This window comes from Platichthys flesus, chromosome 20, assembly GCF_949316205.1.
Source record: "Platichthys flesus chromosome 20, fPlaFle2.1, whole genome shotgun sequence".
In the NCBI taxonomy this organism is placed as follows: Eukaryota; Metazoa; Chordata; class Actinopteri; order Pleuronectiformes; family Pleuronectidae; genus Platichthys; species Platichthys flesus.
The window spans coordinates 20,229,613-20,244,935 of record NC_084964.1 but is presented as its reverse complement, the minus strand read 5'-3'; the positions used below and the strand labels follow the sequence as shown (position 1 = coordinate 20,244,935).

The window sequence follows — 15,323 nt, the reverse complement described above, 5'->3', positions numbered from 1 at the left end:
ACTCACGTTCTCCTGTACCTCTGTTCAGGTTTATTAGAATTCATTCATCATAGAGAGATAATAAAACAAAGGTAGCTCCTCCAGGGGCAGAGACGAAGACCTTACACTTTAATTAGATATTTATTTATTTAGCTTTGTACTTATCACCCAGTGGAAATGACAGAAATATAAAATGTCTGGACAGAAACAATAGACCTCAATGTACCATAAGTCATGTATAAATGTACCATGTCATATATAAGCCATCACAGGATGCAGGTTTATTTTTTATTCAATGCAACCTTTTAATTTGTTCAATTAGTAACGAGGGAACTCAACGACTGAGGAGGGATTCCGCAGCTGAGGTTTAGGGTGGACTCTTCTCACGCTTCAGCTCAGGCGGCAGCAGCAGCTTTAATTCCCGGGGTCCGTGAAGGCAGCAGCGCCCCTGTCCTCCCCGGGTCCGCCCCCTCTCCAGCGGCCGTGGGGGTGTGTGGGCGCAGCGCGCATATAAAGCGCGGCCCCGCGGACTCAGCTCGTGTCAGAACAGCTGATCTCAGAACAGCTCCGGACTCAGAGGAGCCGCTTCCCGCAGGAGAACCTCCGTCTATGGTTGAGAGCGACGCTCCAGCAAAGATGTCCCGGACCGACGAGGTGCACCGCATCACGGAGAACGTGTACAAGGTGAGACGGTTCGATTCCCTGCGTGAGGAGCAGCTGCTGCAGACTGAGACTCACACTGTCCACTTTGACTGACACGGGGTCCGAGGACACGAGTCTCTGTCTCAGATACTGTCTGCTGGGTTCTGAAGTTCAGTCCTTCACTCGGCTCTAGTCCCCAGAACCGGGACAGAGATTAACTTGGATCTGAAACTGAATATGAATCAGTTTATTATCAAATGTCCCATGAGTCAGATTTCAACCTTCCACCTCCAGCTGCAGCAGCTCGACACGAAGCAGCAGCTCAGGAGGTGATTGGTGGATTCTCTGTCCCAGGTGACATCATTTATTTGCAGTAACACTGTGAGTTGTTATATTTTCTCTTACTGGGACCAGTCCAGCAGTCCTGGTCCCTCGGGCAGTTCATTATGAATCATGCCACCAGCACCAGAGGAACTTCCTGCAGGAGGTAGATGAACCACTCATCCCAGTTGCTGCAGTTGAGGTGGATCCCACTGGGACCTGCAGTTTGCATTGTGGGCTTGTGATTGTCGACAGTAGCTTCATGTAGATTTCCTTTTGTGTTGTTGCACTTGTGAAAGAAAACATTAACTTTGTGGATCGAGTGCATCTGTGGAAATATCCGTGTTCTTTGTGTTAACTGATCAGAGGTCAGGGTTGTAGTCGCAGGTCATTGGCTCACGCAGAGGAAGCGAAGGAAACATGAACACCAGCCGCTCTGTGTCTGATGTTCTTGGGAAACTCACGGACAAGCACTCGGTGGCTTCGTTGTTGTCTCCACAACAAAGCTCCTCTTCATCACACTGGGCCCAGTGGAGGAGGAGGAGGAGGAGGTGTTACTCCTCAGATTCACTGCACTCAGAGCAGCTCTCCAGATGAGCTCGATTTCGGGAGCAGAGGAACGACAAGGCTTTTCCTTCATGTGAGGAAACCTGTCTCTGCTCCACACGTCTAAAAGCTTCTGCTGCAGCGGAGGTGTGGGTGGAGGCCGGAGGAGAAGGTCATTGTTCACTGAGCCACATGGACCCTTCAGGTCAGCAGGAGGTGTGGGTGGAGGCCGGAGGAGAAGGTCATTGTTCACTGAGCCACATGGACCCTTCAGGTCAGCAGGAGGTGTGGGTGGAGGCCGGAGGAGAAGGTCATTGTTCACTGAGCCACATGGACCCTTCAGGTCAGCAGGAGGTCACGGTGACAGACCAAAAGACGCTGGAACACAACACCAGAGTTTAGGATGTTTGGATGAGATTGAGTCAAATTGCTGACATGAGAAACGACTAATGAGGATCAATGATAAACGAGGAGTTGATGCTGTAATAGAAGGAGCTGCAGAGAGGAGGAGGAGGAGGAGGAAGAGGAAGATGTGTGGAGAAGTTTATTTGTTGAATGTAAATGATCAAAAACTGATAAATCACAAGGTCAATTATCAAAATGATTCATTATCTTGACACCAAATTATTAATATCATATTTAATGATAAATAGGAAGTGACCTTTGCATGCAGCTTCATTTACCCCCCCCCCCCCCCCCCCCCCCCCGAAGGGAGCAGGGTGTTGTTGGGAAAACACTGAAGAATGAAAATGCCGCCGTGCAGACAAGCCGCTGTGGGGTTTCTTCCTGTCATCAGCAGGACACATCATTAAGGAGTCAGCAGGAGGAGCAGGAGGAGCAGGAGGAGCTGCCTGACGCCTGCCATGCTTCTGAACCAATCCAACGAGCAGAGCTGCATATCAATCTGTGTTTAGAGAAAGTATTGGATCCTTATTAATTCATCAGAGCAGCAGAAGATGAAGAGGTGACGACTCCTCTGGATTCAACTCAATCTGTTTCAACTGAAGCTACAAGACGCTGTCAGAGATTTAAATCATTCAGCATCGACACGGAGCTCAAGTACTCACAGTACTGAGAGCTCAAATACTCATGGTACTGAGAGCTCAAATACTCACAGTACTGAGAGCTCAAATACTCATGGTACTGAGAGCTCGATGACCTGACCTGGGTTCAGTCCTCCAGAAGCTCCACATGTTGGTTTTCTGAGTGTGATCGACTCTTTGCTGCCAGAAAAAAAAAACTCGAACTCAACAGTAGATGGTGTGTGTGTGTTGTGTGTATGTTGTGTGTGTGTGGTCACCTCAGAACATGCAGATGGTGATGATGGAATCCACCTGTCGTCACCAGTGGATGAACCGTGCACACAGATGAGCTCATCACACTCTGTGGATAAACTGTTTCCTCAGGTTGTTGCTGAACAAACACCATCTGCATGTTTGCTCAGGAGCGGATTCAGCCGAGTGTTGAAATCCCAACAGCGCTGCAGACTCTGTTTCCTCATTGTGTTGAAATCAGAATATTCAGTGATTCACAGAATTTGAGCAGAAAAGGTCAGAATGTAGAGTTTTTCCTTCAGGCTCAGTTTGTTTCTGAGGAACGTTGAGTTCGGTCCATTCATGTCAGAGAGCAACCAACTCATGTTGTTGTTTCCTTTGTTACTGAAGCTGTGGATCCAAGTGTCTCTGCTACACAATGTAATGTTGTCATCGTTTCAACACACTTTACGTCTCTGACCAGTAAGAGTCCTCGAGCGATTGGAATCACGAAAGCTTCTGTAAACATTGTCATCATTTCAAGTCCCACCTCCGCAAGACACGAGGCTGTGGTGCCTGAAGCCAAACTGTGTTCTCCAGAGAAGGATCCTCTTCCAATGTGTGGGGGGGCTGTGAGTAATTCTGAACACTTGATCCACACAGTCACACGACGACAATCTGTTCACGTCCTCCTTCCCTCAAGAGCCTTTTCACTTCTTTCACCAGTGAACATCGAGACTCAGTCGATTTCTTCTCAAACACGATTGACCACAGTCAGTGTTTCATTAGATTTCATTGTGTTGTTATCCGGTGTCATCAGTGGGTTGTGTGAGCAGCAGCTCAGGTGATGCTGGAGGCGGCAGGTGAGAGGCTGATGTGGACCCCCCCCCCCCCCCCTCTGCAGGATGTCCTCCTGCTCCTCCACACTGGGAGAAGATGCTGTGGAACCTCGTTCAGCTGCGATCGGGCAGATTGAGCTGCTCTGCTAGAGTTCTGTTCATGTTCAAGTTCATTTGAGGTTAAGCCTCTCGGCTCTGTGACAAAATGAGGGGAACATATTGAATCAAAGGATTTCTCCAGCCTCATTGGTCCGGCTCTGATTAGTCACACTGCGTTCACCTCCATTGTCTCTGCTCAGAGCTCCATGTTTGCTCTGTGCCTCGGTCCCCAGCAGGAAACCAGAGCTCCTCGAGCTGCCGGCTCTGTTCTGGCTCTGTGACTTGTTACTGATCTTTAAGCAACAACAGGGTTTGTGAGTGTCGCCGTCTGAAAGTGTTGTGAGGTGTATGATTGTGTTATGTAAAAGGGATCAGTGCAGCGATGCACTTCAATAAGCGTTAGTGTTGAATTGAATCACTGAAAATGAGCTGCAGCTCTTTGGGCTTTTACAGCTGTGGCTCCGTCAAGTGTCTCCAATGAATCTGAGAGCTTCTTCAGACCTGAGCTCCAGGAAACGTCCGGTCAATATGTTTGGACATTTTCTTGAGTTCTAGTTTCATCTGAACAAAGAACGTAATCCGAACCCGTTGCAGATTGTGAGTGATGGTTTCTGTAGTGAGACTCGTGTCCTTCACAATCCGCCTCTGAAACACTCATTTCTACAGATGAGTCAGAAGCTCATCTCTGTTTCTGATGAACTGTGTGTGATTTGAGACTCAAGTCCATGTTGGCAGCCGCTGTGAGGCTCGTCTTCAGCCTCCAGTCACAGGCTGGGCCCTGCAGCAGCATCCAGCAGGCTGCAGATCAGTGTAGGAGCTTTTCCTTCATTCAGTTTTTACCAACTGCTCGGTGATGACACAGCTTTCATAGCTGTCCTACAAGATGTTGGCCTCTGCTGCGTGTGCAGTACGACAGCAGCCTCCACCACATCGTTAAGTTTTCTAACTGGAGCTGCAGGGAGGAAGAGGAAGAGGAAGAGGAAGAGGGAGAGGGAGAGGAAGAGGAAGGAGGAGAGGAAGGAGGAGAGGAAGAGGGAGAGGGAGAGGAAGGAGGAAGGAGGAGAGGAAGAGGGAGAGGAAGAGGGAGAGGAAGAGGGAGAGGAAGGAGGAGAGGATGGCAGAGGATGAAAGGAAAGTTACCGGGACAGAGACGGAGGAAAGAAAAGAATGTATGAGGAGACGTGTGTGTTTTTAAAGCTGAAACACACCATTATTTCACATTTCATGAACATCTGCACATTCATATATTGTCTTTGCCAAAAATTATCTTTATTTTAAGGTTGTGCCTTTTAATAATTTACGACCCTGTTCATATGAACATGTTTGTGTGATCACATGTTCATGTGTGTAAGATGGAACCTGGTTGTGTAGCAGGACTGAGTCACTCTGAACGATGACGCTCACCTCACTCCTCCCTCCCTCCCATCACCTCCTCGCTCACACCTCGCCCACCGACCCAGCAGCTTTCCTGTGGTACGAGCCGAACGTGAGGGGACTAGTGATGGGTTGCCCTGACGGGGGGGGGGGGGGGGGGGGGATTCCAGCACAGCCATATACAGTGCCGGAAGTGCCGTCTCCTCTCCCGTCTCCTTCTGAAGCTGCATCTGTGGAATAGGGGGCGCTGCCTCTGCCTCTGCTCGCCTGCACACAGATAAGAGCTCATCTGAAAGGGAAATGGGCTAAACACAGACACACACACAGACACACACACACACACACACACAGACACACTGTATTTCCTACTCCAGAGGGCGGTGAAGCAGTACAGCTTTAGCGCGGTGATTGTCACACTGACTGAGCAGAAGCAAATAATTCTGGGAAGCAGAATAATGAGGGACAGCAGCAAATCAGTAATGGACATAATATATATATTCATCAGCTCATCACTTCCACATTAACCTGGCTTCTCCTGCAGTGATTGTAGCTGTTGGGTTCGGGTTAACCATAGTGTTTTATTGAATCGTCAGGGTTGATTGTTTGTGACCTTTTCCCATGTGTTGCTGTATGTATATATGCATATTTATTTCATTCTTATTTATTTATTTGCTCACTGTATTAACTGTTCATTGTACCCTCGGCACCATTGTAAATGAGGGTCTTATTCCTCGTTGTGTTTTCCGAGGCTTAAATAAATAATCAACAACAACAACCTACTCTTGATCCTGCAGTGGGGAATCCTATCGGCTGTTTTCACATTAGCATCAGTCTCCTCTGCTTCCTGTTCACCAAGCATCTGCACACGTACTTATATGTTTGGCCGTTTGTGTCGTGTGTGACGTTAAGATGCAGTCACATAAATCAGGATTTGAGACATGTGTTAACAGTTAGATTGGAGATCTGCAGTGCAGGTCAATGATGAGACTGTGAAATGAGAAGAGTTTCTACCTGTGGAGGGATTCGTGTAATCAGGCCTCATCCCTCGGATTCAATTACAGAACAATTCTCAAATAACAAAATCCAAACATGCCTCAGTGTAGATTACACTTAGATATCTCTCTGTATAAAGTTAAATGGTTCATTTATATGTAATAATAAACTTGTATAGCATGATTCAAATCATCCCAAATAGCAATACAACAGTTAAACAGTATCATCACCTCCCCCTTCAGTTCTGGTGCCTGGTCCTGGAGCAGTGAAAGTATCGGCCTGAGGATCGCATGCAACACAAAAGGTTAATACAGGATTAAAAGATCTAAAATATAATCTTGGTCCAGGCCGTGCAGCGGCTGAAAGGTGATCAACAATATCTTTAAATCAATTCTAAAACAATAAGTTTACAGTGTTCTAATCTGTCCTCTGAATGACCCTTAGTCATGGAAAACACACATTTCTTTTTGTTCCTGTGAATTCAGCAGTTCATTCATGGCCCGTGTCACAATGTTAAAATACTGATGCAACAAGCAGATTTATAGACCTTGAACTATAGACTGTTTCACTTCTGTTTACATGATCTTATGATCATAATTCACAGAGGAGAGACTAATGCAGATGGAGTGAAGCTGTCGGCAGCTGCTGGGAACTGTTGCAAAGTGTTTGTTCAAGATCACAGGAATAAAAACACTTCTGGTTTATCAGTAGAAGTTTCTGATGAAACTCAGATTGGAGTGAAACGTGGACTGAGTGAGATGAAGCTGAAGTTACTATTTGGACAATTAGTGGGACCGTTTTAATGACCCATGTTAATAATACAATGTTTTAGTTCTTGGATGAAGAAGTGATCAGCTGCTTGTGACTTGTGTGTTTGTTCAGGCCGTTACTTTGATGGAAAACAACATCGTGTGTTGACGCCAAATTGCTTGTGTGCTCGGAGGCAGCGTGTGAGTGATGTGTGTTTGTAGAGCGGCTGAAACCTGCGGAGACGTTGGAGCGTTGTGGCAGGTTATGAAGAGGGGACGTCATATGTGCGACACACACACACACACACACACACGGTTATACCTGATGACAAGGGGTCACCTTGACTTGTGAGCAGGCGCCTTAAACAACTCTGCACCGTGCAGGACCTCAGCCTTTCCATGGCTCCCATCTAGAGTAAATGACCTTTCACTTGTGTGTCTGCTGGTTAGGATATTTCCCAGCACTGACCCTGTGGGGACCAGTGGACCTCATGGAGACATGAGGTGCACTGACCCTGTGGGGACCAGTGGACCTCATGGAGACATGAGCTCGATGCTGCTGAGGCAGAACTTCATTCCTGAGGTCGTGGTTAGGGTTCGGGGTCAGAAGTGAGTTGTGGTGAGGTTAGTAAGACAGGGTTAGAGTGTTGGGGGTTTAGGGTAAGACCTGAATCGGTCATGGTCAAGTTTAGAGACAATGAATGGAAGTCAATGCAAAGTCCTACTAAGTGGTTTTTAATGTGGTTGACCTTCACATCCACAGATCACACACCGCTGCAGTCTGAGGCTGAACTTCAGTTATCGACTCAGTGTTGACTCTGTGGTGATTACTCTCCAGAGACTGTTTATTCTGTCAGAGAGCGACTGAACTCAAAGTGGTACAGTGAATATTGTGTTTAAGGTCATTCTTTGAAATGAAGATACCGTTACAGCCAGTTGTTTCCCAGTCCAGAGGAGCTTTTTCAGTGTCCATTTCATCCTGTGAATACTGACTGTAGAAATATGAATCGATAGCTTGAGGACATATTGTCTGTCTCCACCTGATCTGCCCCCCCCCCCCCCTCACTGGGAATGTCAGGTCCCTAGCTGGTTAATCTGTTTGGCATTGAGCGGCACAGCGGGGTCTAATGGTGCCACATGGCCGGCTCAGCTTTACTCTAATTTACACCCCAACATGATATGAACCTGCTGCTGTTTATGTGGGCTGTGACTCACCCTTCACACTCATCTCCTGCCGCCAACTGAGACACACACACACACACACACACACACACGGTCTGCCTCCTCCACAGCATTGTGGCACAGCCAGCTAGGTCACTATGTTCTTAATGCTGCTTGTTATCTTACCTTTGTGCTCTCACTTGTTAAGCTGTGTACTTATCTGTGTGGGAAGTAACTACAGTGTAGTACTTGTACTCAGGTGGAAACATTACGCTTTGTTCTACCATTTAACACATTGTACTTCTTCTGCTACATTTACCTGAATGCTAAAATTCATTTTGAGACGCTGATGTCTTCCTCCTCCTGACGTCTGAACACACCTCTAGCTCTCTGTATCCCTCACAGAGGAACGTGTGTGTGTGTGTGCATCCACTGGTTCCATTATTTATAGCTTGTATAAGCTCTGGCTCTGTTCCACATCACTCATCTGTCATGGGACACGGGCTCCATCTGCAGCCATGTTTCTCTGATGGACTCGTTATCCTCTCGTTGTGGCCACGGTGGCGTGTAAAAAGTAATAACTCCCTAAACACACCTGTCCAAGTCTCTGCCAAGATTTATAATAACTTCTAAGTGTGTCTAGATTCTGCCCCCTGCTGCTGGTATCTAACTCAAACACTAACAATTCCAGTTCAATTTGGAGATTGAGAAATGAATATAATCCCCTCAGCCTATACGTAGGTATAAAGGCCTCTTTCTGTGGAGGATAAAACTGAAGAAATGCTTTGTCTTATAAAAACACAAACTGTACAGATGAATGAATTCTGAAGAACTACTACACACATGGGCATGAACTGACTCCAACAGAGTCATGTTCCACAGTGATGTTTATAATCACACACACACAGACACACACACACACAGTTTCATACTCTGACGCTTCCAGGACCGACATCTGCTTCTCGGCCCAGCGAGACACTGGGAAGCTTCTCTTATCCATGTGTGGATAAATCTCTGAGATGCTGGCCAGAGCGACGAGGTGTCAGTGGGAGAAGCTGGACTGAGCCTCCACTCCTGTGTGAGACGCCAGGCGGATACTCATGTGCTTCCAGATTCCACTCCGATAGAACAGGATCCTGGTTGCTTACCTGAGATCAGTGATGGGCTTCATGGTCCATCTCACAGTATTCAGTGATCATCTCCATGTGTTCCTGTCCGAGAGCAAAGACGAATGTTTCCTCATTGACTCTGAACGTGTGTAATAAGTTGATAAAAGCAGTGAATCGTCTGTGGATATAGAATCAAACTGGGATCAGTGGTTTCAATCTGAATGACTGTGTCCACACAGCAGAAGAACCAACAGCTCATTATTCTGCTGGTATTTGGCTTCCAGAGAGAATTCAGTGGTGCTTGTCTCAGATGAAGCTCGTTCATAAAATCTGTTACACAACACGGCAACGTGACCAGACAATCCGTGCATTGTAATCCAGTGTTGGCACTTAATTGGTGCAGGTGATTAGCGAGTCAATTAAAACCCATGACCGCGGCACACGGCCGAAGTGAGACAAAGACGCCTGTGCTCGGTAATCCCTCTTGTTTCCTGTGCACTCACTCAAATATGGTCCTTCGTTCAGTGGAATGCTAATCAGCCTCCGTCCTGCAGCCGGAGGAACGAGCTCAACTGATTGAGTTCGGATTAAAACAGGACCGACCAAGTTAATGATCCTATTAAACTGTTCCCTAAACCGTGTGAGCGCGTAGGGACGAAGGAGAAGCTCAGGAATTAGCTTGACATCAGCCTGATGGACACGTGCAGCCTGTTGTCAGACTAACACAATGTGCATTTATCTTTAAATTCTTGATTCGAGCTCTGTGATTAGTTGCATACTTATATATATATATACTAATGTATTGAACCTTAAAAACATTTCTTCATCCCAAGGGTTTGATAACCTCTTATGAATCATCGCTAATATCGTTATCACAGTGTTTCCATGAATGTATTCAGTGTTTGGTGGTAGAAGGTAAATAAGAAGTTCTCACACATGAGAAAACTGCATTAACACCAGACTGTCTGCGTGGACGGTAAACACTTTATGGACGATAGTGTGAGGGAATGAGGACACTGGCGCCGCTCTGTAAGGGAACTCAAATTATTATGACCCAAATTCTTTTTTGGTTCATTATGAAACTGTGGCTGGACAAATTGAAACATGGCAGATATCAACAGTCTAGGTAATGAAGAGGAAACACTGGGTTTCAGAAATGTTTACCTCCCTAATATCGGTATCATGGTTTTATTAATCACAGCCCGACTCATTTTGTTGATGTTACAGAACGACAGTCAAACCTCAGCTCCTGCTCCTCCTCCAGCTGGTCTCAGTGTGTGTGTCTGTGTAACAACATCGGAAACACAAAGTATTTCACCAGCACTCACACCGGCTCTGTGGAGGAATGCCGTACATGAGGCTGGACCTGTATGACCGAGATTACATAACCACACCTCATCACCAAGTCACTCGCTGGCATGTAAACACCCACTCACATGTACACACCTCGTCCCACAGTCCTCTCTTTGTATAGACATGAGACACTTCTTCTATTTGGATTCTTTGGTTGATGGATGATTCCTCCGGCTGCTGCTGGAGCGCTTCCACCTCCTGGGTTTGTTCAGCAGCCGACAGCTTACGTAACACAAAATGCACCCAGAGAGGGAAGAGAGGGGCGAGAGGGAGTCGGGTATAAATAGGTTTGTTTGTCCCCAGAATGCACAAAGAAACGCTGCTTCTTTTCATGTGTGTGTGTCTGTGTGCTGATTGCGACACCAGACTTTGTGTCAATACAACAATGCAAGAAAATGCTCCCCATTAATCCACAGCAGGGTGCTTTTGAATAACAATACAAAGAGTTTTAAATCTAGAAATGACCTCATCTGGTCTGATGTGTTTATCAGTTTGGACTCATTGTCCATGCTGCTTCCCGAACCCAGCCCCCCCCCCCCCCCCCTTTGCGTACACAAAAGTCGTGGTGAAGTTTGTGTACCAAGGTGGCAGTTGTGCGTCAGCCGGCAGCCATTAGCAGGCCCTCCTCGTAGCGGGTGGTCACAAAAGGATGTGTCTGCCACTCCCAGATATAACCTCTCCTCCTTCTGCCTTATGCTCATCCCTCCGTTCTCTCCGTCCCTCGTTGTGTTCCTCCATCTGGGACCTTTTTTAATTTAAAGACAGAAGTCTCCTTCTCGTTCTGAAGAAAGTCACCGCTCGTCTTCTGAAGACTTGTGGCTCTAGATGCCTGAGCGACTCCAACTCGTGTTACTGGACTAGTCGGTTACATTCACTATTTAACTAAGTCATGTTGTCTGTGTAACCGGCTGTTTCTCCTTCTGGCATTTTGTTTCACTTAAGGCAAAACTGGGGGGAAACAGCATTTTTCTTGTTTTTGGTATAAGATGTGTTTGAGCTGTTTCCAAGAGTCTTTATTTAAAATACATATATATTTTAAAGACATATTTGTCCCATCGACTCATCAACCATTCCTCTTTTGTGCAGCAGCTGCAAGAAACTAACTAGAAGTGAATTGTGAAACACTAAGAATTTGGATTTGCTGTTCCCTCAAAGGTCAGCGCTGCTAAGAGCACTCACTGTTCACAAGAGAAGAAAGTTTCTGGTGATTTCCTTCAACAAATCCACTTATCACCGTGGTTTCTCCATCTTAAGTCCTCGTTTCAGCCGGTTGTCATTATTATTTAAAAGCTGCTTAGTTGTTGCACTGTTAAATCTCTTCTGTTGAACCTTTTCTTGGATCCTCCCCAGTCTCCCACTCATCCCTTCACCTTCCTGTCTGATTCCATCATCTGAAACATCCAGTCATTTCAAAGAGGGGAGAGAAGTCGGGGGGGAGAGAGAAGTGCTAAGTTTGAAACTGCAGCAGAGATGAAAGACTAGCTTGGACTGAGGGGGGGGGGGGGGGGGGGACACGACAATACAACTCATTATGTGTTTCTTCACTTGTTACCGGGGACTCAGGTCCTCTGCTTGTTGTGTGTTTCTGGATGTGGACACACTCCACTGCCTGTGTGTGTGTGTGTGTGTGTGTGTCTTTTAGCCATGTGGATATTTTTTATTGTTATGTTTCAACCTCGTCAGTTCCTTTGTTTGTTGGTTGGTTTGTAAACAACATGATGGTGGAATGATGCATTATGGGTATGAGTCACAGAAGAAACCTTTACATTTGGTGCAGGACTTTTTAAATAATTTTCTGCTCTTTTGTCAGTTATGTTATTATTATAAAAATAATTCATGAATCTTGATGAAATCATTGGGCACATGTAGGAAACTCTCTAGAGTGAGAGTCGGTGAAACTTGATTGATTTTAATGGGATTATTGGGTCTTGGCAGTTTTATGCTCTTCTGCCATTCTAGTGGTTTCATTGGTTATTATTTGAGATGCATGTACGTCTCTCAGATTTGATGACGCTCTTGCTAGATGGCACCGCAGAAAAGTGAGAAAATGTTGAATCCACAGTTTTCTGGTGACCTGACCCTTTAAAAAAAAAAAAAAGCAATTAGCAGAAACAGTGTGTGAGTCGGTGAATGTTGGGATGGAAGGAAACAGTTCAGGTCTGCTGCTGGGCCGAGGGAGGCAGCGGCCAAAACCAGGTTTATTTTAATGGAGACAGCAGGGGAGGTGAGAGGAAACAGTGTACACCTACACACACACACACACACACACACATACACACACACCCCGATGACATGTTCTCTCTCTCTCTTTCTTTACGTCCTTCATTTCATCTCAGTTTTTTGTCCATGTTTCATCCTGTTTTCATCGTGAGCTTGAAACGCTGCCCTCCTCTTCCTCCTTGGCTCAGCCGGCAGTGAGTGTGTGTGTGTGTGTGTGTGTGTGTGTGTGTGAATGTGTGTGTTCATGCCCTAGTAAAGCGTGGTGGTCTGTCTCTGTAGCTCATTTCAGTGCTTCTACCAGAGTCTCTCCTGCCTCTTCACTAACCTAACGTGCTGTGTTTCTGTCTTTGCAGTCCATCATGGAGCAGTTCAACCCCTGCCTGAGGAACTTCATAGCCATGGGGAAGAGCTACGAGAAGGCGCTCACCAGTGAGTACACCGACCCTCTCTCTCTCTCTCTCGCTCTCTCTGTCCCTTGTCCTTTGTCCTTTCTTCGGTGTCCGGTAGTTCAGGCAGAGGAGCAGATGACCCACCAGCTCCTCTGCTGCTGCTGTTACATCCTCTGGATTTGTAATAAGGACACAGATAATCCGAGGTTTGTAGTTTTCTGGACGTCTCCATCGAGTCCTTTCTCCTTTGAAGCTTTGAAGTTGAAGCTAGTAGAGACATAAGGCAAATATTTGATGCCCAAATTTGAAGATCTTTTCCAGACGATTTGATGACACTCTTGGGTTGACGTCATCTGATTGATCCTCTGTGATCACCTCCATGTCCACATGTCCTCCTCCCTGCTCTCTGGCACCTGTCCATCAATCCTTAATGTCCGCCTCTACTGTGCGTCCCTTGTCCTTTGCTTTTGACGGCTGGCATCAAGCGCTGACATGTTTGCGGGGTTGTGCATGCGTGTGCGTGTGCAAGTGAGAGAAAGACGGAGCGAGTGAGATATACCTGCAGCACTCGTTCAAGGTTAAAGTCAAAATCACTGGAAACGTCTTTGGAAGCAAAGTGGAGCAGAAGCCAATGAGAAGGAGAGCAGGAGGAGTCTGGAGGGTAGCGGCGCTTCCCGTGGGGCAGAGGCAAGGAAACCAACGGCACTGGTATCTAGGACAAGCCCGGTGAAACATAAAAAGCAGGAAGAGTTAAAGCAAAAGTCTGAGAAAGTAACACTCAGCAACACAGGGACGTGAATCTGACTTCTATCACAGTTTTAAAGTATGTCCTGCAGCTTAATGGTGTTTCTCTGATATTTAAAGCAGATAGGACGAGCCTCCGAGCATGTGCAGCTCATTTATTGATAAGAGAAGCTCTTTTTCAGCCTGATCTCACGTGTGGTGCCTCAGGGAGGATGCTATCAGGAGCAGATATCTCCAGTGATGCTGTGTGTGTGTGCTGAGCACTGCTCTCTTGTGTGTGTTTGGAGTGGAAATGCAGGAAAGACTCTGCAACCAGCAAGACCAATAAAAGAGGCCTTACTCCAGTCTGATAGATAAGACTAAAAATAGCCCTGTGGCTCCATGAGTGGGGATTACACTTCATCAGTGCCAGAGCGGAGCAGGGCACCCAGTGAGCATCTACTGTGACTGGGAGAATGCCAGTGCATCCTCTGGAAGTGGAACTGGGGCGTCAGGTTTGCTTCCCTGTGGACTGGGAAGAGATGTGATGTCACTGAGGGAAGAAGGAAGCTGATGTTTGTCTGCTTTGTTTGAACCTGCAATCCTTTGAGTCTGGTGGAAGGTGGCTGTGATGAGGTTCAGTGTGGGGGGGCAGAGAGGAGCAGAGGGAGAGGCTTCACATGTGACTGCAGAGAGCCAATAGGAAGGGATGTGGGAGGTTGAAGGTCAGAAGACGTCGATAAAACTTGGTCACGTTTGGTTGAGAGAGAAATCTCGATTGCACATAACTGATGTTATGTCAATTTAAATGATTATATTTCAATCCAATAATATATTTATTTTCAGATAATCTGTTTCTTCATACTACTGGTTGACTATTTCTCTATATACTAATTGCAGATCACAACTTCCCAATGTGCTACGTTTTTAAAAGATATTCAATCCTCACATTTGAGGTATTGTGTATTATTTATAACGTCTCTGTCAAACAGCGGTTCAGACCCGTTCAGCCCAGTTTGAGGTGTTTGAAGCGACTTGTTCCCTAAACAAGTCATCAGATCCATGTTTAGGGAATGTGGAGGTTGTGTAAACTCGATGTATAGTGAACACACTCCGATGCATATCACCAGTCTCGGCTGATTTGGACCTTTTGTCTTGTTGATGTTCTCTTGTCGCTGACGCTCTGTATCGACCTCTCATCTCTGTTCTGATCCTCTGTGCAGCCAGACCCTCCTCCTCCTCCTCCTCCTCCTCCTCCTCCTCCTGCTTCTGTCACATTTCCGCCAGCAGACGAGCAAACGGCTCCTCGAGCTCATCCTGTCTCACCTGGATCCTCGCTCCTTCTGCTTCAGATTTCACTGGACATTGATTAAATGATCCAAGCTCCCCCGGTCGTCTTAGCCTCATGTCCATTGACTCCCTCTCTCAAACCCTCATATCCCACCTAGGCTTACCTCAGGCTTAACAAGCCATGGGGGGGGGGGGCTCCTCTCTGCGTCTTATATTAAAGATGGTTGCATATAAAGATCCTTCAGGTCAGAAGTCAATCTGAACGGTCTTTCCTCAAAATTGC

General features: G+C 46.5%; 1 protein-coding gene across 6 annotated transcripts in view; it reads left to right on the top strand.

Moving 5' to 3' along the window:
- Positions 1–220: 220 nt before the first annotated feature.
- baiap2b (BAR/IMD domain containing adaptor protein 2b) overlaps positions 221–15,323 on the top strand; it is a 46,188-nt gene continuing 31,085 nt past the window's right edge. For 5 of the 6 annotated variants that reach the window (XM_062414195.1, XM_062414194.1, XM_062414197.1 and 2 more), the window contains exons 1-2: positions 221–663; positions 12,992–13,067. In XM_062414195.1, the coding sequence (XP_062270179.1) occupies positions 589–663; positions 12,992–13,067 (151 nt within the window). In that variant the 5' untranslated portion in view covers positions 221–588. The remainder of the gene's footprint in view (positions 664–12,991; positions 13,068–15,323) is intronic. The other variant, XM_062414196.1, reaches the window with a different exon arrangement.